The 24,788-nt window shown below is 43.7% G+C and overlaps 1 protein-coding gene across 1 annotated transcript in view; it reads right to left on the bottom strand.

Moving 5' to 3' along the window:
- CDK6 (cyclin dependent kinase 6) overlaps nucleotides 1-21,726 on the bottom strand; it is a 149,537-nt gene extending 127,811 nt beyond the window's left edge. Inside the window, exons 1-2 of the mRNA XM_069729417.1 lie at nucleotides 21,420-21,726; nucleotides 15,744-16,197 (exon numbers count right to left, since the gene is read on the bottom strand). Coding sequence (XP_069585518.1) covers nucleotides 15,744-15,979 — 236 coding nt within the window. The 5' untranslated portion in view covers nucleotides 15,980-16,197; nucleotides 21,420-21,726. The remainder of the gene's footprint in view (nucleotides 1-15,743; nucleotides 16,198-21,419) is intronic.
- Nucleotides 21,727-24,788: the final 3,062 nt, after the last annotated feature.

The raw sequence follows: 24,788 nt of genomic DNA, 5'->3' as shown, positions 1-24,788 counted from the left end.
TGGTAACAAATTGCAAGCTTTCGAGACTACACAGGTCTCTTCATCAGGCAAAGACTAAAACAAATTCTGAAGAATCACATATTTATGCACAACATAGTATAGGAAAAAAAAAAAAAAAAAAAAAAAAAAAAGGGAAAAAAAAAAAAAAAAAAAAAACAAAAAAAAACCATGGATAAGCCAGGTGACATGAAGCAGAATTACCATGGGTGATAAACAGTTACGTCCATAAATATTGGGCCAATTCTTAGATAAGGATTGTTTTATTGTCCTGTGATTAGGGTCTCTGTTTTAATGACCCTTCATGGTCTGAGGGGCAAGTTCCTTAGTTGATGTAAAAAGACATAAATCCATGTGACACATTCATTCCTGCATTAAGAGTGTCAAAGGTCGTCATCAGTTTATATTCCCAGACTCTCCTGTCTTTCTGCGATTTGAAGTTTCCTTTCAATACAAGTAATTTCATGTCCATAATGTTATGATTTGGGAGACAGAAATGTATTGCCACCGGTAGATCCATTCTTTTTTCTCTTATTGTATGGCGATTTCAGCTGCGTCACTTCTAATGTGGTGTACCTAATTATATGTACTAAATGTCCAACTGGGGGTCTGTATGTGGGGGAGACAGGGCAGAAGCTTAGAACAAGAATGAACTCCCATCGCCATACAATAAGAGAAAAAAGAATGGATCTACCGGTGGCAATACATTTCTGTCTCCCAAATCATAACATTATGGACATGAAATTACTTGTATTGAAAGGAAACTTCAAATCGCAGAAAGACAGGAGAGTCTGGGAATATAAACTGATGACGACCTTTGACACTCTTAATGCAGGAATGAATGTGTCACATGGATTTATGTCTTTTTACATCAACTAAGGAACTTGCCCCTCAGACCATGAAGGGTCATTAAAACAGAGACCCTAATCACAGGACAATAAAACAATCCTTATCTAAGAATTGGCCCAATATTTATGGACGTAACTGTTTATCACCCATGGTAATTCTGCTTCATGTCACCTGGCTTATCCATGGTTTTTTTTTTTTTTTTCCCCTTTTTTTTTTTTTTTTTTTTTTTTTCCTATACTATGTTGTGCATAAATATGTGATTCTTCAGAATTTGTTTTAGTCTTTGCCTGATGAAGAGACCTGTGTAGTCTCGAAAGCTTGCAATTTGTTACCATCTTTTCAGTTAGCCATTAAAAGGTATCAACCACTGAGGACTCTCAATTCTAAATATTTTTGTTTTTAATCATTTTGCTCCACTTGAATTTTTCCCCCCATCTTTCAGTATATTATACGGATAAGGCTCCTTTCACACTAGCGTCGGAATCTCCCCGTCGCAATGCAGCGGATGCATTTTTCCGGCGCATCCGCTGCCCCATTGTAAGGTGCGGGGAGGTGGGGGCGGAGTTCCGGCCGCGCATGCACGGTCGGAAAAAGCGGTCCGTCAGGAGAAAAAAACGTTACATGTAGGGTTTTTTTCTCCCGACGGTCCGCCAAAGCACGACGCATCCGTTCGGATGCGAAGTGTGGCAATCCGTCGCAAATGCGTCGTCAATAGAAGTCTATGGGGAAAAAACGCATCCTGCAAGCACTTTTGCAGGATGCGTTTTTTCTGCAAAACGACGCATTGTGACGGATTTAAAAAAAACGCTAGTGTGAAAGTAGCCTTAGTGAAGAGTGTCTTTAAAAACTACAACTCATACTGGTTTCTCGCAGAAAAAAATTGAAAACTTATGGCTCTTGGAAAAAGTATAGGAAGAAAAAAAAAACAAAATCACAAGAAAAAAAAAAAAATTTGCCCAGAAGGGAGGGGATAAAAAAATTAAAAAGAAGAGGCAGTCACCGAATCCCTATAGATGCAGTTTTAATACTTATCTGGTCCCCGCTGGTCTGTACTTTCTAGTTTCTTCTAAACACACAGGAAATGGACATACCGTAAATACCTGCTCAGCCAATCACGAGCGGAGGCGGTTCATCACTGTGGCCAGTGATTGGCTGAGCAGCACTTCCAAGGCTTCGCCCCACAGTTCCGCAAGAACAGATCTTGAAAACCGCGAGAAATGGATACAGAAAATATATTTGAAAACTTTACAACCATTCATTGAGGAAAGAATAAGGGAGTATTGGCAAAGACTGAATTTCCCCTTTGAGTACGCCATATAAATAAAGTATTTTATAGAGAAAAAAAATTGCAGAAATTAAAACCGCTCTGAAAAATTGCTTCCTAATTTTGAGTCTCAGCTTCATTTCTTTCTTTTTTTTTCCAACAATATAGAGGAACTTAGAATATTTTACGTAATAAGAATTTCTGCGAGTTCAATAAAGTTTATTTAGTAAAAAATAAAATGGAAAGAGTTACCCAACCTTCTTATTTTTCTATAAAGGAACCAGTAAAATAATACAGAATATCAGCCACACTTTCACTGGGAGACAGGAAAATCAAGCAAGGATAAAAATGTATTTTATCTGACTTCCAACAATTGAGGGAACTCTGCTAATCTCGAATCACTTCCCTACTGTATAAGGTGATTGATTTAATAGAGGAGCCTCGTTTTTTTTGGGCCACAAAGAATGTCTCTCGCTCCGAAAGACCTGTCTGTCACGTCCTACATTATACAAATTATTATGAACAGGCACTGTGTAATACTTCATTTCTCCTGCGGAGGAGCTGCAGGAAAATGTTAACACTATGTCAGGTTTTCCTACAGTTTACTGTTGATCTGATCAGCGGGAGTCCCAGTAACCAGACAAGTTGTGATGAACTTTTTAGGAGACCCTTTTGACGTGTAGAAACAGTCCAAAGCAGAGAATCACTTTAAGGTGCTTGCTAAGATCTTAACAAATTCCATAGTTTCCTTCTTGGATGTTTTTTTTTTCCCCAAAGTGACATGGTAGCCATTCCATTTCAAATAGACGTCACATATTTCTCCTGGATGGCAAATTCTTCCAAATTAAACCAGGATGCCAAACAAGACCTCTTGCAGCCATGCCTCTTCTTGTCCCAGTTTTTGTTTTTACAACCCATTTCTTAACCCCTGAATTTTGCGATTGGAGGTCCGGCTCGTTATCGAGCCATCACGCCAGGCCCAGGAAGCCTGTTTATGGGAGACTTTTGAGGTCCTCGGAACATTGTCCCTCCATGCCTAACGGTGCTACCACAGATCGCCCAAGAAAATGCCAACTTCAGGGCTCAAGCTTGATCGGATGTTTTACTACAACTTACGTTCCCGTAGAAATGATTGTAGGAAGCACAACGTTAACGAAGATGCAAGGTTGGGTTAATTAATGGAGATGGGAAAACAATTTTACCAGTTGTCCTCAGCCCATAGTTGGTTTTGCGCCCACACTAAGGTCTACAAAAAGTGCCATCATTGGAGGTCAGGATCGTTATCGAGCCATCACACCAGGCCCAGGAAACCTGTTTATGGGAGACTTTTGAGGTCCCCGGAACATTGTCCCTCCATTCCTAACGGTGCTACCACAGGTCGCCCAAGAAAATGCCAACTTCAGGGCTCAAGCTTGATCGGATATTTTACTACAACTTACGTTCCTGTAGAAATGATTGTAGGAAGCACAACGTTAACGAAGATCCATGGTTGGGTTAATTAATGGAGATGGGAAAAAATTTTTACCAGTTGTCCTCAGCCCATAGTTGGTTTTGCGCCCACACTAAGGTCTACAAAAAGTGCCATCATGGGTTATAATGGAGTCAACAAGTTCAGCAGAGAACCTCATCTTTATGCTCTACTAATTCAGAAAGGTCTCAGTTTAAACAGTCATCCGGTGGCTGAGAAATGTCAGGGCATTACCAATGGATTGTGATTGGCCAAAATTTGAAGGATCACACCAATCACTGACAATCCGGATCCCCACCGACCGATCATATTGATCTGGTGATCTAAAAATATTAGAATCCGTCACAAATGGAATTTGATAAATTAGCTAAAACTTTACGGATCGCAGTGATGGCTGAGAATCAGGATCCGATCGATCATAGTGATCTAGCGGTAGAGAAACATCACGACCATCGCAAATGGAATTTGATAAATTAGTAAAAAACTTAAAGAATCGTACTGATGGGCAAGAATCCGGATCACCACCGATCTGAATGATCTGGAAGAACAGAAATGTCAGAACAAATAAAATTTGATAAAGTAGTTAAAATTTCATGGATCGCAGTGATTGCCAAGACTGTGGATCCCCACTGATCATAGTGGTCTGATGGTCCAAAAAATTTAGAATTTGATAAACCTGATAAAACTTCTAGGATCACACCGATCGCTGAGACTCTGGATCTCCACCAATCACTGTGATCCTTGAAGCTTTAGCTAATTTATTAAATTCCACTTGTGACGGGTCCTAATGTTTCTGGACCGCCAGATGCCGAGCATTTTGCTGTGTATACATTCAGTGTTAGTTGCAGCTTCAGCATTTCGCATCCACATTCTGAATTAGAGAGCAGAAATCCGCCACCCAGGGGATGTTGTCTGTGAGGTTTTTCGCCATCCTGTAATATTCTCGTGTTCATCACTGGTTGTCAGCACTGAGGGTCTCGGGCACAGAACTTCCTGCTTTTCGGGGCACACATGTTCCTGATATTATGGTTAGGACACTTATTATTTTATAAACGTTAACTCTTTTCCAGACTTCCCCTGTGACTTGCAGAACACGATGAAGAATGTTGTGTGGGTGATGAAACAGATGACTTTAATACACTGAATTGTGTGTAAATCTGGGATATAAGTGGGAATGGGGGAGCTTTTATTTGCCTTTTTCTTAAAGAAACACTTCATTGTGCTCATAGGATAGAAATATTAGATAACCGCAAACTTAACAAGGTGACATCAGCAGACAACAGCTGTTTTTCGACTTCCTGCAGTCAATGAAATGATCTAAAAAATGGCCATAGACATGCGATGGCTGACAGCAGTTACGCTCCTCTATACATATTAAAATTCAGTTTGACACAAAGTTTATGTGTTTTCAGTGGGAGAAAGCCACTGCCAGAAAGCACTGTCAGCAGCTTGCCCCCCTGAAAATAAAAGGATTGAGTGCCTGAATTTCAACTGCTCGACTGTTCCCTCCCGGCGCCTGAATTTCAACTGCTCGACTGTTCTCGCTCAGCGTTTGAATTTCGACTGTTCCCTCTCCATACATATGAGATAGCAATAGGCAAATTTGACCGACTTATCCAATGTGAATGGAAGCCTTAAAACTTGAACATGAAACATATGGTATGTGTGTCTACAGGGTTATACATCATGACTCCAGTGGTAATGATATTCAACACCATATATGATCTGAGATGCTACAAAATTGGCAAGAGGGAATATAAAACAAAATAATTGATATTCACCTTTTAAAGAGAAGCTGTCACCGGGTTTTTGCTACCTCATCGGAACGCACGTAGAGTAGGACCCTGGTTCCAACAATGTATCACTTAGTTTACTGCATGCGGCAGTTGCGATATTTTATAGATGTAGCAAAGCTCAAAAGCTGATCGCACCCACACCACAGCTTTCTGTGTACATTGTATATTGCCAGTAAGCTGCTTATCAGAGGAGGGTCAGACTAGGGTTCACAAGCGCTGTAGTCCAGACAGTGATAATCTCCTGGTGATAACACTTAGGCTATGTGCACACGTTCAGGATTTCTTGCAGAAATTTCCTGAGCAAAACCATATATATCTTGTTACCGTGTTAGCCAGTGGATAGAAAAATATTTAGAATTTGTTTTAGTCTTTGCCTGATGAAGAGACCTGTGTAGTCTCGAAAGCTTGCAATTTGTTACCATCTTTTCAGTTAGTCATTAAAAGGTATCAACCACTGAGGACTCTCAATTCTAAATATTTTTTCTGAGCAAAACCAGACATTTTCTGCAAGAAATCCACATGCGTTTGTTACGCGGTTTTTCCGGAGCTTCCCAATGCATTAAATAGCAGGAAAAACGCGAAAAATCCGCAAAATTAATGAACATGCTGAGTTTTTTACCAAGATGCCTTTTTTGCGGAAAAAAAACGCATCATGTGCACAAAAATTGCGGAATACATTCTAAATGATTGGATGCATAAAGTATGCATTTTTTATGCGTTTTTATAGCGAAAAAAAAACCCGGGAAAAAATGCAACGTGTGCACACGGCCTTATTGTATCGAAACCACAGCTCACAGCCTAATAAGCAACATATTCCTGAAATCTGTATCTGAGCCCCCACCTCGTGTTGTCCTCAAATTACATAGCAAAAACCTGTGGACTGATTCCCTTTTTAAATCGTTACCTCTTTGTAGTCTAATTCTGCAGTTATGCTCCTTTTTATCTGTCTTGCTAATATGCCTTTGGTAGGTTAGCAAAAAATAGTTTACAATACGACTTCAGAACCAGACTACACAGGATTTGTTTGTAGTCTGTTACCGTGGAGACATGTGGCTCTGTATAGAAGCTGTAAACTGTAAAATGACCATTTTAATTACGGCTATTTAAAAACTTGGTAAATTTTTATCTTTCGACTCATCCGAGCAATAAAAATAAAATACAAAAAAGTTCCAAGTTAAGGTCTGACATAGCGGACTCTGGCTATATATCGCTGCGGCTACTGATTGGTGAAGATTTCACATGTGGTACATGGCCGCAGAGCAACAAAGATGCAGAGCGAGAATGGAGGGTATTATTTCTTTGATTTAAATGTGATGCTGCATTTATCACAACTTAGAGTTTCAGACAATTATAATCATGGAGATCATTAATATTAAGATACAGGGACAATCGTCAACAGCGTCATGGCTCCTGTTCTGACATATTTTCATTGCTCCACATGGATTTCATTCCAGAAAAACTTTGTCCCTGTCTCTTGTGTTCCTGAATAGCCACCAGTGACTCCATAGGAATACAGGAACTTTTCTTCATACTATCACCCTTCTTATCAATCACAGCCTATTATTGTATCTGATGTCCCTGTATAGTTGCCTGGGAACCCAGGAAATTTTCTTCATGCTATCACACTACTTACCAATCACAGCCTATTATTGTCTCTGTTGTCCCTGTATAGCCGCCAAGACCCCTGTGGAATACAGGAACTTTTCTTCATGTTATCACCCTACTTATCAATCACAGCCTGATAATGGCTTATCTGTCTCTGTATAGCCAACAATGACCCCTGTGGTATACAGGAACTTTTCTTCATGCCATCACCCTTCTTACCAATCACAGCCTATTATTGTCTCTAATGTCCCTGTATAGTTGCCAGTGAGCCCAGGGAAATACATGAACTTTTCTTCATGCTATAACCCTAATTACCAATCACATCCCGTTTCTGTTGTTTCGGTTCCTGTACAGCCAACAGAGACACCAGTGGAATACAGGAACATTTCCTCATGTTATCACCCTTCTTACCATTCACAGCCTATTACTGTTTCTGTTGTCCCTGTATAGCCGCCAATGACCCCTGTGGAATACAGGAACTTTTCTTGCCATCACCCTACTTACCTATCATAGCCTGTAACTATCACCTGTTCTCCAAACAGCCTTGCAGTGATCTACAGTACAGACCAAAAGTTTGGACACACCTCATTTAAAGATTCTTCTGTATTTTCATGACTAAATTCACACTAAAGGCATGAAAACTATGAACTAACACATGTGGAATTATATACTTAACAATAAAGTGTGAAACAACTGAAAATATGTCTTATATTCTAGGTTCTTCAAAGTAGCCACCTTTTGCTTTGATGACTGCTTTGCACACTCTTGGCATTCTCTTGATGAGCTTCAAGAGGTAGTCACCGGGAATGGTCTTCACTTCACAGGTGTGACCTGTCAGGTTTAATTAGTGGGATTTCTTGCCTTATAAATGGGGTTGGGACCATCAGTTGTGTTGTGCAGAAGTCTGGTGGATACACAGCTGATAGTCCTACTGAATAGACTGTTAGAATTTGTATTATGGCAAGAAAAAAGCAGCTAAGTAAAGAAAAACGAGTGGCCATCATTACTTTAAGAAATGAAGGTCGGTCAGTCCGAAAAATTGGGAAAACTTTGAAAGTGTCCCCAAGTGCAGTGGCAAAAACCATCAAGCGCTACAAAGAAAAGAAACTGGTTCACATGAGGACCGTCCCAGGAAAGGAAGACCAAGAGTCACCTCTGCTTCTGAGGATAAGTTTATCCGAGTCACCAGCCTCAGAAATCGCAGTTTAACAGCAGCATGAAATTTTAGACTTTTTTTTTTTTTCCAAAAGTTACTTTCATTAAAAATTACATGAAGTTGCGTATGAGTGTATAATGCAGGGTAGCACTGGATTGTCTGGGAGAGATCTGCTTTCATTGTTATCTCGTTTCTGTATATTTTTGGATCTCCAGAAAAGATTTTGGTTTATTTTTTTATATTGAGCTGGTTGTAGTAACATTTTCACAACCCTTTAAGGCTGACTTCTCACCAGGTCAAAAGAGGCCAGTCTTTCTTGTTATTTTATTTAGTGCGTCTAATTTACAAATTTTTCTGGGGTTTACTAGGTGGGCGTGGCCCATGATTCTTTATGGGCGTGGCTGTAGGCTGTTCTGCATTCTTCCCTGTGAGCCACGCCCCCTTGATAAAAAAAAAACATAATTATAAAAATTAGCCCATATCTCTGGAACCGTATAGCCGATTTAAAAAAAAAGAAAAAACAGAACACTCAGGAGAGCAGAGGGAATAAAATAAGAGCAAAAATGGGTCACTTTTGATCCAATGACATGTCCTCTTTAAACTGTGACTTATAAAGAAATGTCTTAGAAAGAAAGGACACCATTTTTCCCCAGGTGTTTTAATAACTTGAACATGAAAAAAATATATCTAAAAGTTTTAATCGGTGTAGATTTCCATAGCTAGTACACTTTAAACCTAATTAGGCCTGAAGTCATAAAAGACCTATAAAAGGCGTCCTAGCATTTGTCAAAATATATAACTCATACCTTTTCTTTTCCCTGATGTATAATGACCTTACAGGTCTCTTGAAAATCAATATAACTGCGCCATCGAGTTTTACAGATGGCCATTTGTAGCGTAAGTATCCATAATACGGCTGCAGCAGCAGCCGGGAGAGCAAATACCTTCATGGAAAACACCTGCATAAATAATACCGCCATATAATTTAATAATGCCGTTTGTCAAAGTCCTTAATGTTCTGCAGTGTGTTGCAAAATTCCAGGCAGAATCGTCCAAATACTCAACGTGGCGACTAAAGGCTGCAATAACCTCAACTATACCGCCGAAGACCGCAAATATCAACGCACAATTATTGTCTCAGGTTTGTAGAATTTTCAGATGAGCCATCGATCATGCGCAAGCCCCTTGTGTAAGGCAAGAGGGATCTACAGCAACCTATAAAAATATATATACGACTGCGCCGCAACAGGAAAAAACACTGTCCTTCCGCTCAGACATGATTGTGAATACTGCAGCAGATCGACAGCTGATGATTGTCTGCAGCGGTCACATAACATTGCTTGTATAATGAAACCAGCAGAGGACACTGCACTGGGAGCAGAAAAGAAGTGCTGGTCCAGCCAGCACCCAGGACTGGACAACCCCTTTAAAGGGGCTGGCTAATTTACATATATTATTTGCAAATGTAAAAAAAAGGCAACATACTAAAAAAAAAAAAAAAAATTGTTTCTTTTTTGTTTTTTTATTACTGATGTGTAAACTCTGATGCTGTTTTATGCTGCAGTAATCTGGTACGCCGCCGGCAGCCACCACTAGAGGGAGCCCACAGCACAATTATTCTCACATGGAGACTCTTATGCTCCCCCTAGTGGTGACCGCCGGCAGACACAATTTCATTAATCAAATCTATACAATAAACGCAGCTCTGACCCCCTATCATAGAATATTAATCAGGACTGACTTGTTAAGTCAAGTATTTATGGGGAAACATTAACTATAAGATTTGAGAGCCTGAAAATGAATATATGCAGAGAGAAAAAAAAAAGAAAATTGAAATGACTTGTACGATAGACTGAAATTGCGAAGTGAAAAAAAAAAAAGCGCACAAATACGATAATCCAATAAAATGATAGAGAGTGAATAGAGCAGCAATAAAGGGATAAATGTAGGGATAAAATAAATTTTTCAGCCAGATATAAGAAACCACCACTTATTATACTACACAGGAGCAAGCGAAGGAACCTCAATACAGGAAGCCGCTTAATATATTCAAATACCTCATGAGAAAACAAATATTATTATCAACATCGATATATAAAAATGAAATAAACACAGGGAGAGCATGCCTCTACCTCTGCCACTAGGGGGAGCCTGCTGCCTATGGATTTATACTGCTCCAGCTGACATCATTAGAACTTGTATGCTTTGAGCTCCCTCTAGTGGTGACAAATGGCAGCAAGAATTTGTTTTTATTTCCATGGCTGAAAAAGATGTAAAAATCTGAATAGAATAGAGATAACCCGTCATTATTAAATGAATAAAGTGAATAAGACAATGACAAAAATGGGGAGGGGGGATTATTATTGGCTCACTACGTACAGAAGTTGCACATTTAGACGTAATCCGTTCTGCATTTCACACATCCATAACGTGGGTGGAGTTTATCAGGACAGACAGAGCATCTGCTCATACACAGCAGGCGTAGCAGGAATATACTTCAGTTAATTTGTTCTTTTTACTCCACTGTACTCACCGCCATGATTATCAGGGGGCCCATGTTACTGGCAATATATATACAGTACATACATACACACAGACATACACAGTGGCTTGCAAAAGCATTCACACCTCTTGGCATTTTACCCATTTTGTTACATTACAACCTGTGTTTAAGTATTTTGTCATCTGATTTGTTTGTGAGGCATCAGCACTAAATAGTGAAGTGAGAAAAATATAGCCATAAACTACATTACTGGGATAAAATAACTAAGAATTGGCCTGTGCATATGTATTCACCCCTTATTCTATGAAGCCTCTATGGCTATGTGCACACGGTGCGGATTTTGCTGCGGATCCGCAGCAGTTTCCCATGAGTTTACAGTTCAATGTAAACCTGTGGGAAACCGAAAACGCTGTGCACATGCTGCGGAAAAAAACGGGAACGCAGCGGTTTACAATCCGCAACATGTCAATTCTTTGAGCGGAATCGCGGCGATTCTGCACACATAGGAATGCATTGATCCGCTTACTTTCCGCATGGGGCTGTGCCCACCATGCGGGAAGTAAGCGGATCATGTGCGGATGGTACCCGGGGTGGAGGAAAGGAGACTCTCCTCCAGGCCCTGGGAACCATATTTGTGTTTAAGAAAAAAGAATCAAAATAAAAAATAATGATATACTCACCTCTCAGCACTGCACGAAGCAGTCCGGTCGCAGGGTTGCTATGCGAGCAGGGCCTGTCATGTGACCACGACGTCACGTAGGTCCTTCTCGCATAGCATCTTTGGAACCGGACCGCCGCGTGCAACCCCGAGGAGATCGGGACGTCAGAGGGTGAGTATATAACTATTATTTTTTTTTTTTAACATTACTATTGATGCTGCATATGCAGTAAAACCCGCAGCGGAAACCGCAAGACAAACCGTGATAAATCTGCAGGGATACCCACAGCGGTTTTGCCCTGCAGATTTATCAAATCCGCTGTGGGAGAACCCGCAGCCTACCCTTCCTACGTGTGCACATAGCCTAATAATGTCTGGTGCAAACTATTCTCTTCAGAAGTCCCATGCTTAGTGACAGGACATCCCCTGTATGCAACCCAAGTGTCACATGTCTGTCCGTATATACATTTTACCTTTTCTGAAAGACCACAGAGTCTGCAACACCATTAACAAGAGACACCACTAACCAAACACCACAAACACCAAGGAGATCTCCAAACAACTTCATGAAAACCAAGGAGATCTCCAAACACCACCATGAAGACCAAGGAGATCTCCAAACAACACCATGAAGACCAAGAAGATCTCCAAACAACTCCATAAAGACCAATGAGATCTCCAAACAACTCCATGAAGACCAAGGAGATCTCCAAACAACACCATGAAGACCAAGAAGATCTCCAAACACCACCATGAAGACCAAGGAGATCTCCAAACAACACCATGAAGACCAATGAGATCTCCAAACAACTCCATTAAGACCAAGGAGATCTCCAAACAACACCATGAAGACCAAGAAGATCTCCAAACAACTCCATGAAGACCAATGAGATCTCCAAACAACTCCATGAAGACCAAGGAGATCTCCAAACAACACCATGAAGACCAGGAAGATATCCAAACACCACCATGAAGACCAAGGAGATCTCCAAACAACACCATGAAGACCAAGGAGATCTCCAAACAACACCATGAAGACCAAGGAGATGTCCAAACAACACCATGAAGACCAAGAAGATCTCCAAACACCACCATGAAGACCAAGGAGATCTCCAAACAACACCATGAAGACCAATGAGATCTCCAAACAACACCATGAAGACCAAGGAGATCTCCAAACAACACCATGAAGACCAAGTCAGGTACAAAGTTGCTGAGAAGTAGAAGTCAGGGTTGGGTTATAAAAAAAGAAAGATATCCCAATGTGCAATCTCAGCACCATCAAATCCATTATCATCAAATGGAAAGAACATGTTATCACAGCAAACCTGCCAAGAGGGGGCCGTCACCAAAACGGGGAAAAATGGTCAGAGTCAAGGGGGAGATGGATGGTATGAAATACAGGGATATTCTTGAGCAAAACCTGTTTCAGTCTGTCAGTTTTTCTGAGACCGGGACGGACAATTCATCTTCCAACAAGGACCCAAAGCATACTGCTAAAGCAACACTCCAGTGGTTTAAAGGGAAACCTGGAAATGTTTTGGAGTGCCCTAATCAAAGCACAGACCTTAATCCAATTAAGAATCTGTGATCGGACTTGAAGATAGGTGGTTTCCTCTGGTGAACAGCAAACTTGAAGGATCTGGAGAAGTTTTGCCTTGGGAAATGGACAAAAATCCCAGTGGCAAAATGTGGAAAGTTCATAGAGACTTATCCAACGCGACTTGCAGCTGTAATTGCTGCAAAAGGAGGCTCCACAAAGTACTGACTTTAGGAGGGTGAATAGTTATGCACACTAAAGTTTACACTTATTTTGTCCCATTTGTTATTTGCTTCACAATAAAAAGAAAACCAAATGTTCACAGTTGCAGGCATGTTCTTTACATGAACTGATGCAAACCCTGAAAAAAATAAAACCCAGTGAGGTGGCAAAACACACAAAAAATACTTTTGTAAGCCACTGTATACATTCAAATACTTGTATGGAGCGAGGCCACGCCCTCTATTCGGCCACGCCCACTAGACGGCCATGTCACTAGTCGGGGTGCGGCCTCGGCTCAATACAACTATATGGAGTGAGGCTGCACCCTGGGTCAGACACCGGCGAATACCCGCAGAGCACAGAGCGTGCGCTGAGGGGATTCATAAGTCTGCAGTCAAACAGAGGGCCTGCAAACTTATGTATTTGGACCAGACAACCCCTTTAACGAAATGCAAAATGAATGACCAAAAGAGAAATCTAAAATCATATCAATATTTGCTGTGACTGCCCGTTACCTTCAAAACATCATCAATCCTTTTAGGTACTTGCACATCATTCAAAAACTAAATCGGCAGGAGGATGTTCCAAACATCTTGGAGACCTGACCCCAGATCTTCTGTGGATGAGGCTTGTGCAAATCTTTCTGTCTCTTCATGTAATCGCAGACAGACTGGATGATGTGAGATCAGGGCTCTGCGGGGGCCGGATCATCACTTCCAGGACTCCTTGTTCTTCTTTACGTTGAAGATAGATCTTAATAACATTGGCTGTATGTTTGGGGTCGTCGTCCTGACGCAGAATTTGGAGCCAATCAGACGCCTCCCTGATGGGTAAGTATCTGCTTGTATTTCTCATCATTGAGGACCGTAGACTTAGTGGTCAGTCAAAAAAAACTTAGTGCAGCAGATGAAAGTCACACCATGCTTTTCCTATACTTTCCTTTGAAATCGGAAGATGTCCAGCCGTGCCATCAGCACAGAACTGACATCAACCAGCGAGACACAGCTACACCCATCTACTGTTCAGAGAAGTGTGGCCAGAAGTGGTCTGCATGGACCTATTGTGGCCAAAAACCGAAACCTTCTGCATCGAAATATGGCTAAGAGACTCAACTAAGCAGGAAACATAGGAACTGGGGTGCAGAAAATGGCATCAGGTGCTCTGAAATGATTACTTAAAATGTGAAATATTTAGTTGTAACAGGAGGCAGGGCTGGAGAACAGCACAATAATGAGGGTCTGCAGGAACAGTGAAGTATGATGGAGGGTCCTGCAAGATTGAAGGTGCGTTAGAGCAAATGGAGTTGGAGATTTGGTCATAATTAATGGTGTCCTCAATGGTGAGAAATCCAGGCAGATACTTACCCATCATGTAATACCATCAGGGAGGCGTCTGACTGGCTCCAAATTAATTCTGCAGCAGCTGATCGGTGGTCAGACCTTCAAGATGTTTGGAACAACCTCCCTCCCTTTATTAATCATTGATTATCAACCAAGAAACAGGTTCCGACTTTATCTAAATGCTGATTATCAGCATCTTTCATTATAGATTTCTGGACCAAGCAGAGCAGAACGTTTGTGAACATTTTCTGAAAGAATCGAAGTTCTCAGGAAGAGCATAGCCACAAATCAACAAAATAGAAGAGTAAATACGGTATGTTAAAAAAAAAAAAAAATTAGAATAAGAAAAAAAAATTAAATTTATACACGGATCACTGAAATATGCTCTTTATGCTGCTGCAGCACCTCATAATACACACCTCATTTGCTGCAGAAACTCATAATACGAACCTCAGCTGCTGCAGAACCTCATAATGCACTCCTCATTTGCTGCAGAAACTCGTAATACGAACCTCAGCTGCTGCAGAACCTCATAATACGAACATCGGCTGCCGCAGAACCTCATAATAAACACCTCAGCTGCCAAAGAACTTACAGTTTTAGACTTTTATAGGATCACAAAACTCTAATATTCTTAGAATTTCTTGTAGGATGTACACATAAGTATATAATATATACATACATATAATATAATATTATTTATTGTATTCAATTCTAAGAAGCTTTATTGGCAGGACCAAATAAACATTTGTTTGGTCATGCGAATAAAGCTTCTTGGAATAAAATATATATATATATATATATTAGACATACTACTTATAAATTTACATATTTTGTTACTATGGCTGCCATGACTCAGATTTGCCACACACGGCCATGATGACAGGAGAACGGTATCACGCTCTGACTAAGCAGACGTTCGACATTATGAAGTGAGAAGCCAGAAAAAAAAAACAGTAAGAAAAAGAAGTCATCATTGTGATTTCGGGACATTCCCTCTGAAAACTCCCCGGTACAGTCACCTCCCTGAGTCATCATCCTTCACATATTTCTGGTTCTCCCCCAGCTTCTCCTACTTCACGATGGCAAATCTCCTACCAGAACTGTGAAAAAGAAGGGCGACAACCATGGTGAGACACGTCGTGGTGCCCATACAGGTTGTCACCCAACTTTCCCAGAAACTGACAACTAGGCCATTGAAGGACATGTTTAATAACTTGATGTGAAATTTTGCAGCAGAAATAAAACAATGAATGCCCACGCTGAGTTTTACCGTCACCCTGATTCTTCGCGTTCTGAGACGAGTACGTCGTGAACTCCGACAGACAATGTGACCCGTTCTCACCTGACCACATTAGGATGCTCGAAGGTCTCTAGGTGTCGCAGCACCGCCACCTCCCGGATGGTGGACAGTGGCATCCCCTCTTCTCCAGTCTGTACTCGTACCCGCTTCAGGGCAACAAAGCGCCCACCATTCTTCAGATCCCGAGCTTTGAACACCTTGCCGTACGCCCCCTCCCCGATCTCCGCCACACACTCATACTGTTGATCTGCCAGGCCGTCCTTCTCCATCGTCATCATCGCCCTCGGAGGGGGAGGGAGGTCCAGGGACGAGATAGGAGCTCAAGATTTATGTTTTCCTCTTTTTCTTTCTTGTAATCCAGATATGGAAGGAGGGCTGCGATGGTCAGAAGGAGCTGGAGCTGCCCGAGACAGCTGCAGACAGAGCTGCGCACAGCTGGACGGAGAGATGCAGGAAGCAGCACATCGATAGCACCAGCCCAAGGAGATCACATTATCTGGAGGGAAGACACAGCGAAACGCGTGTGAACCTAGTCAGAGTCGTTACCAGGCAATAACCAGCAAAATTACAATAAAAACATATTAACTTGTATTAATCCCTTTATGACCGCTTTTGCTCTTTTCTCATTTTTTGTTGCTGTAATTTTTTTTTTTTTTTTTTACGTTTTATGTTGACATAGCCGTGTGAGATCTTACTTTTTATTTTTGCAGGGTTAGTTGTAGTGTTTCATGTTCACAATTCACTTTACCATGTAATGTTCCGAGGTGAAAAAGGGGGAGAACTTAAATTCTGCCGGAGTGTTTTGAGTTTTGTTTTTACAGCGTTCATTCGGCGATACAATTCATCCACTCAGTACGCTTATGGCGATACCCAATTTATATGGGAGGTTTTTTTTTTATTTTAATGGCTTGGAAAAAAAATTAAAAAAACCGGACTTTGTAAAAAAAAAAAATACTTGGTTTGTGTCGCATGTTCTCAGACTTATAAAGTTTTTTAATTTTTTCCTTCAATGGAGCGGCGTAAGGGCTTATTTGTGTGTGACCAGATGACATTTTTATTGGTACCATTTTGAGGCACATGTTGTTTTGATGGCTTATTATTGCATTTTTTTTTTTTAAAAACTCGTAGCAGCCAGAAAATAGCAATTCTGACATTTCGAAGGTTTTTTTCTTGGTTTCACCTATGGTTTACACTAAATAATTTTATATTGTGATAGATCGGACTTTTATACAATTGATGAGAGCAAATTTGTTTTTGTAGTTTTGTTTTTATTATTTTATTTTTATTCTTTTTTTTTTACATTGACAGAAGAGGTGACTCCATAAGCGCCATTTCTGTCAAGTTCGCTCAGCTTTATTTGGAACTCCCATAGCAGCAAATGGTGGAAGATGGCACATGCATGGACACCGCTTCTCGCTGTCGGTCGCGTTTCTCTTGATTATAATGAGACCCATAAGTGGGACCTGTATTTTAAGGTTATAACATATCCTGCGGCTATGACATATACATGTCTGCCAATGAGAAAACTCTTTTAATTCTCAAAAATATGAGAAAACAGAGTGGTTCAGCTGCTCAATATTCAAAGTCCAATACTCAGCCTCTTGCACAGACCCAAATACCATTGGTGTTTGCACCTCCTCTCCCTGACAAGAAATGAACAGTTCACCTACCCTTTTAAACCAGCTGCACCTCCTGGATTGGAAGGTGGGAATGACTAATTTCGCCCATCTCAACTAATCATTCCTAAAAAACCTGGTCCCATATATTGGTCTTGTTAACCAACACTTCCTATCCAGGATTCTTCCAGGAGCTTGCCTACATACCCTTCCCCTCTGTCCAAAGCCAGCGGCTGGGCATCTTCAATCAACCAATCGTGAACCCCATCAAGTCGATATCACATAGCTAGTGAGGCTTCCTTTTCGCTGCTTGGTAAACTTTATAGAGGCCATCACAAACCCTTTGCAACACTTCATAGGGTCCTTGCCACTTGGTGAGGAATTTGTTCCCCATGGTGAGCACCAACAACCGCACCCAATCTCCAGGTTTATATTGTTTCACCCGAGACAATGGAATATATACCCTGGATTGTGCCTTGAGGAGACACTCTTTTACCTGACCCGACCCTTTGGTCCATTGACATAACCAGTCATTCTGCCTAGCCAAACACTTAACCCGAACACCAGTTCTGAAGAATAACATTGAACACCCTCACTCCCCCCTGCCACTCCTGCCTACACCCCCTCCAAGTATTTTTCTTTACCAAAGTTCGGTGGTCCCAAGGTTTCCCCTGGACACCTCCAGCTCAGGTATATTGGCTTCAGTGGATGCTTCCTCTTCCATGTTGCCAAAAAATATCAACAACGGCAGCTCAATGGCCGTGGCCCATGACGAGGTTACTTCAGTTGGGACCTGGTTATCGGCTAAGTTACCAGGCTATAGCACTTTCCCCCACAAATCCTAAAACACGACCGATAATTACGGGATATAACAAGCCTTTGACGACTCGTAGTTTGTGGGATCCACAGTCTGTGTCAATATCGACCTGAGCCACAGGAAAGTTATTGACGTCTCCATGAATACACATGACGCCCACAAGCTTCCCAGGAACTGGTAGAGGTGGACGTGTGGACCCTACAAAGGTCAACAAACTCCCCAAGTCCAGAAGTCCAGCCACTAAGACACCGTTCACAGTCATCCATCATTCCTGATGCCAACTCACCAAAATGAGGAAGGAAGCTGCAGGCAAGATGGGCGAAGTAGGGGCAGTGTCGGTGATTTAGATATACGCTAATCCTCCATCATTGTACACAACTACTGACCATAAGACCCTTCTATCATAAACGGGTACTCCCATCTCATATTTTTATGGGAAATTGACACAATATGGCAGAAATGTCCGGTAGATGCATCCATCTTGAGAACAGGATCATGCGCTTTTCATTTAAGAGATGGTTGGAACTCCCATACAAATACTGGGATCCACATCTACCATCCATCTATGGCAATCCCTTTAAATGATTAATGATTGTAAATTAATTAAATCAAATAAAATGATTTAAAATGGTAATAATAAACGATAAACACATTAATTTATAAATGAGTCCAGTCGCGCCATCCGTCTAGGCAAACATCCACGTATAATAGTTAGAAAACTCTTCTTCATAAGGTTGGAATTGTCATTGCAGACCATAAATCACCCCAGATGATAAAAAAAAAAAATTTTTTCAGCCAATTTCCTTGCAAATTAAAAAAAAAATCTATATGCCCGATTCATAATTTGCTGGGGTTTTATTTTTTTTTTTACTTCCTTATCTTTTTTTTGTCTTATATTCATTGACTTTTTTCCACCAAATTCTTCATTTATTTTAGTTTTTAACCTTTTTTTTTTTTTACAACTTTTTTTTTGCGCAAAAAGTCACGTTTAGCTAATAGGTTGCAAGATTTGCACAGAATTTACTGACGCCCATAAAACAACTCCAGGAGTCGGGGGAAGGGGGGGGGGGCACACATGTGCAAAACTTTTGCGGCTTAAAGAGTTTAGCTGTTGAATGAATCGACTAAAAACATCTGGAAAAACCCCAAACCCCGACCACAAAGGCAAAACATAAAAACAAACAAACAGGGGAGCACGCAAAATAGACTTGTAAAAGAAGGCAACAACTAAAAAGAATATGGCCGAAATGAAGAACAGGCGAAAAAAAATACTAAAAAACGAGACAAAAAGGTGCAAATAAAATAATGAAGTCGGGTCTCAGGATTTCATCTTCTTTTGTTTTAGGTGGTGAATATAATAGAACTGTTCAACTGCGCCCGCGACCGGGACGCCAGTAATTGGGGGCTCACACGAGGTTTCCAGCGATGCGACCCCCTTTAACCCTCAAAATCCTGAACGAAATGACGTATTTCACAGTATCGTGGCTTTCTGTGCAGCATATATCGCTCCTGCAGATGTTACCGCGTGCCTGGACCTTTAAATGCGAGCACGTTTTTCAAGCATGAGGTCCCATTAACCCTTCACCGCCACCTTTCCATGATTGGCAAAGTTATTATTGTAATTTTTTTTTTTATGGCAGGGTCGGTCTTTTAAAAATACATTTAGTCACAGGGACAATACAGAAGGATTTCCCAACTTCTACACGTTTCACAACTTATAGGCGTCCGTCAATCTATAGGCTACCATAGAAAAACGAACATTATATATCTTTATGGTATACGCCATATGCCCCGTCCTGCGTCCACTGGGTTAATGGATACAGCTGACATACGCCGGGGTGCAGCATTGTCTCGTCTACGGGATCGAAACGCGTCACATCCTTCCCTCAGAATATTCATTAATGCCCCGATTAAACATAAAAAGGGTCTCATTGGGAATAGATTGCTGCCGGCTTTTGCAGTGAGAATATTTAGGGCTCGTTCACACGCGGCGGTTTCTTAAAGCAGAAAAAAAAAAAAAAAAAACACCGAAGCGTTTCACGATAACAGGGAGATGTTTTTTCCCCATTTTTTTGTTTTCTAAAAGCAGAATGTCAATTGTTTCTCCGTTATTAAAGTTTATCCCCGGTGAGATGAAAGAAGTTAAAAATCTACGAAAAAAAAGTGCTGAATTTCTGCTTTTTAAAGTGAAAAAAAAATAAAAGCGTTGTGTGTGTCAGCATCGTCCGAATGTGACTGATGGAAATGAGAAGTTATTACACAGCGCTGATCTGGACTCGCCTGCAGTAGTGGGTACATGTGTGGGTGCATGTGTGGGTGCATGTGTGGGTGCATGTGTGGGTGCATGTGTGGGTGCATGTGTGGGTGCATGTGTGTGTACACGTATGGGTGCATGTGTGGGTACACGTATGGGTGCATGTGTGGGTGCATGTGTGGGTGCATGTGTGTGTACACGTATGGTTCAACGTATGGGTGCATGTGGGGTACGTGTGTGGGTACATCTATGGGTACATGTATGGGTACCTCTGTGGGTACATGTGTGGGTACATCTGTGCATGCATGAGTGCATACGCCTATGGGTACACGTAAGGGTAAACGTATGGTTCAACGTATGGGTACATGTGTGGGTGCATGTGTGGGTACACGTATGGTTACACGTATGGGTACATCTATGGGTACACGTGTGGGTACATGTGTGGGTACATGTGTGGGTACACGTGTGGGTACATCTATGGGTACACGTATTAGTACATGTGTGGGTACATATGTGGGTACATCTATGGGTACATGCGTGGGTACATCTATGGGTACATCTATGGGTACATGTATGGGTACACGTATTAGTACATGTGTGGGTACATGTGTGGGTACATCTATGGGTACATGTGTGGGTACATCTATGGGTACATGTGTGGGTACATCTATGGGTACATGTGTGGGTACATCTATGGGTACATATGTGGGTACATCTATGGGTACATGTGTGGGTACATCTATGGGTACATGTGTGGGTACATCTATGGGTACATGTGTGGGTACATCTATGGGTACATGTGTGGCTACATCTATGGGTACATGTGTGGGTACATCTATGGGTACATGTGTGGGTACATCTATGGGTACATCTGTGGGTACATATGTGGGTACATCTATGGGTACATATGTGGGTGGTACATCTATGAGTACACGTGTGGCTGTGTGCAGAGCACTGCATGGCCGTGCAGGGTCGCAGAGCACATGGCATCCCCACAATGAGCGCTGTGCACCGGGTGGCAGAGCGTTTACCTGCCGCAGAGCAGCGCCGGGTCCGAGTGTGGCAGAGCTGGAGATCCGTCCCGGTGCTCGGTTACATGGTCCTGGCTGCCGCAGAGCCCCGGCCGGGCCACACAGGTAGCTCCGCTCCGCTCCGCAGCGCCATCCTGAGTGCAGCACAAGGGGCAGGGTCAGCAGAGAGCGGGGGCTGCCGAGCTCCGGGCCCCAGAGTGCAGCTGTCCCAGAGCCGCCGCCGCCGCCGCCTCCTTCCTCTGCTCCTCGCTCTTTTTGTTGCAGCTTTTCCCACGCTGCTCAGTGTGACTTGACCCCACTTCAAAACTTTGACACGGCGTCTACATTTCCGCATTCCACCCGACTACAAAGCGCCGCCGCCTCCTCCGTGCGCTGCAGACCCCCGGGGCACCGAGCACCGGGTATACTGAGAGCACAGCACCGAGCACAGCGTATACTGCCAGTACAGCACCGGGTATACTGAGAGCACAGCACCGGGCACCGCGTATACTGAGAGCACAGCACAGCGTATACTGAGAGCACAGCACCGAGCACAGCGCCGCGTATACTGAAAGCACAGCACCGAGCACAGCGTATACTGCCAGTACAGCACCGGGTATACTGAGAGCACAGCACCGGGCACCGCGTATACTGAGAGCACAGCACAGCGTATACTGAGAGCACAGCACCGAGCACAGCGCCGCGTATACTGAGAGCACAGCACCGAGCACAGCGTATACTGCCAGTACAGCACCGGGTATACTGAGAGCACAGCACCGGGCACCGCGTATACTGAGAGCACAGCACAGCGTATACTGAGAGCACAGCACCGAGCACAGCGCCGTGTATACTGAGAGCACAGCACCGAGCACAGCGTATACTGCCAGTACAGCACCGGGTATACTGAGAGCACAGCACCGAGCACCGCGTATACTGCCAGTACAGCACCGGGTATACTGAGAGCACAGCACCGGGCACCGCGTATACTGAGAGCACAGCACAGCGTATACTGAGAGCACAGCACCGAGCACAGCGCCGCGTATACTGAGAGCACAGCACCGAGCACAGCGTATACTGCCAGTACAGCACCGGGTATACTGAGAGCACAGCGTATACTGCCAGTACAGCACCGGGTTTACTGAGAGCACAGCACCGGGTATACTGAGAGCACAGCACCGAGCACAGCGTATACTGAGAGCACAGCACAGCGTATACTGAGAGCACAGCACCGAGCACCGCGTATACTGAGAGCACAGCACAGCGTATACTGAGAGCACAGCACCAAGCACAGCGTATACTGCCAGTACAGCACCGGGTATACTGAGAGCACAGCACCGGGCACCGCGTATACTGAGAGCACAGCACAGCGTATACTGAGAGCACAGCACCGAGCACAGCGCCGCGTATACTGAGAGCACAGCACCGAGCACAGCGTATACTGCCAGTACAGCACCGGGTATACTGAGAGCACAGCACCGAGCACAGCGTATACTGCCAGTACAGCACCGGGTTTACTGAGAGCACAGCACCGAGCACCGGGTATACTGAGAGCACAGCACCGAGCACAGCGTATACTGAGAGCACAGCACAGCGTATACTGAGAGCACAGCACCGAGCACCGCGTATACTGAGAGCACAGCACAGCGTATACTGAGAGCACAGCACCGAGCACAGCGTATACTGCCAGTACAGCACCGGGTATACTGAGAGCACAGCACCGAGCACCGCACCGCGTATACTGAGAGCACAGCACCGAGCACAGCGTATACTGCCAGTACAGCACCGAGTATACTGAGAGCACAGCACCGAGCACCGGGTATACTGAGAGCACAGCACCGAGCACAGCGTATACTGAGAGCACAGCACAGCGTATACTGAGAGCACAGCACCGAGCACAGCACCGCGTATACTGAGAGCACAGCACCGAGCACAGCGTATACTGCCAGTACAGCACAGAGTATACTGAGAGCACAGCACCGAGCACCGGGTATACTGAGAGCACAGCACCGAGCACAGCGTATACTGCCAGTACAGCACCGGGTATACTGAGAGCACAGCACCGAGCACCGCGTATACTGAGAGCACAGCACAGCGTATACTGAGAGCACAGCACCGAGCACAGCACCGCGTATACTGAGAGCACAGCACAGCGTATACTGAGAGCACAGCACCGAGCACAGCACCGCGTATACTGAGAGCACAGCACCGAGCACAGCGTATACTGCCAGTACAGCACCGAGTATACTGAGAGCACAGCACCGAGCACAGCGTATACTGCCAGTACAGCACCGGGTATACTGAGAGCACAGCACCGAGCACCGGGTATACTGAGAGCACAGCACCGGGTATACTGAGAGCACAGCACCGAGCACCGCGTATACTAAGAGCACAGCACAGCGTATACTGAGAGCACAGCACCGAGCACAGCACCGCGTATACTGAGAGCACAGCACCGAGCACCGCGTATACTGCCAGTACAGCACCGGGTATACTGAGAGCACAGCACCGAGCACCGGGTATACTGAGAGCACAGCACCGGGTATACTGAGAGCACAGCACCGAGCACAGCGTATACTGCCAGTACAGCACCGGGTATACTGAGAGCACAGCACCGAGCACCGCGTATACTGAGAGCACAGCACAGCGTATACTGAGAGCACAGCACCGAGCACAGCACCGCGTATACTGAGAGCACCGCGTATACTGAGAGCACAGCACAGCGTATACTGAGAGCACAGCACCGAGCACAGCACCGCGTATACTGAGAGCACAGCACCGAGCACAGCGTATACTGCCAGTACAGCACCGAGTATACTGAGAGCTCAGCACCGAGCACCGGGTATACTGAGAGCACAGCACCGAGCACAGCGTATACTGCCAGTACAGCACCGGGTATACTGAGAGCACAGCACCAAGCACCGGGTATACTGAGAGCACAGCACCGGGTATACTGAGAGCACAGCACCGAGCACCGCGTATACTAAGAGCACAGCACAGCGTATACTGAGAGCACAGCACCGAGCACAGCACCGCGTATACTGAGAGCACAGCACCGAGCACCGCGTATACTGCCAGTACAGCACCGGGTATACTGAGAGCACAGCACCGGGCACCGGGTATACTGAGAGCACAGCACCGGGTATACTGAGAGCACAGCACCGAGCACCGCGTATACTGAGAGCACAGCACAGCGTATACTGCCAGTACAGCACCGGGTATACTCAGAGCACAGCACCGAGCACAGCGTATACTGCCAGTACAGCACCGGGTATACTGAGAGCACAGCACCGAGCACAGCGTATACTGCCAGTACAGCACCGGGTTTACTGAGAGCACAGCACCGAGCACCGGGTATACTGAGAGCACAGCACCGAGCACAGCGTATACTGC

The sequence above is a fragment of the Ranitomeya imitator genome, chromosome 6 (genome assembly GCF_032444005.1).
Source record: "Ranitomeya imitator isolate aRanImi1 chromosome 6, aRanImi1.pri, whole genome shotgun sequence".
Taxonomy (NCBI): Eukaryota; Metazoa; Chordata; class Amphibia; order Anura; family Dendrobatidae; genus Ranitomeya; species Ranitomeya imitator.
The sequence above is the reverse complement of the archived record's forward strand: the minus strand, read 5'-3'. Positions and strand labels throughout refer to the sequence as shown.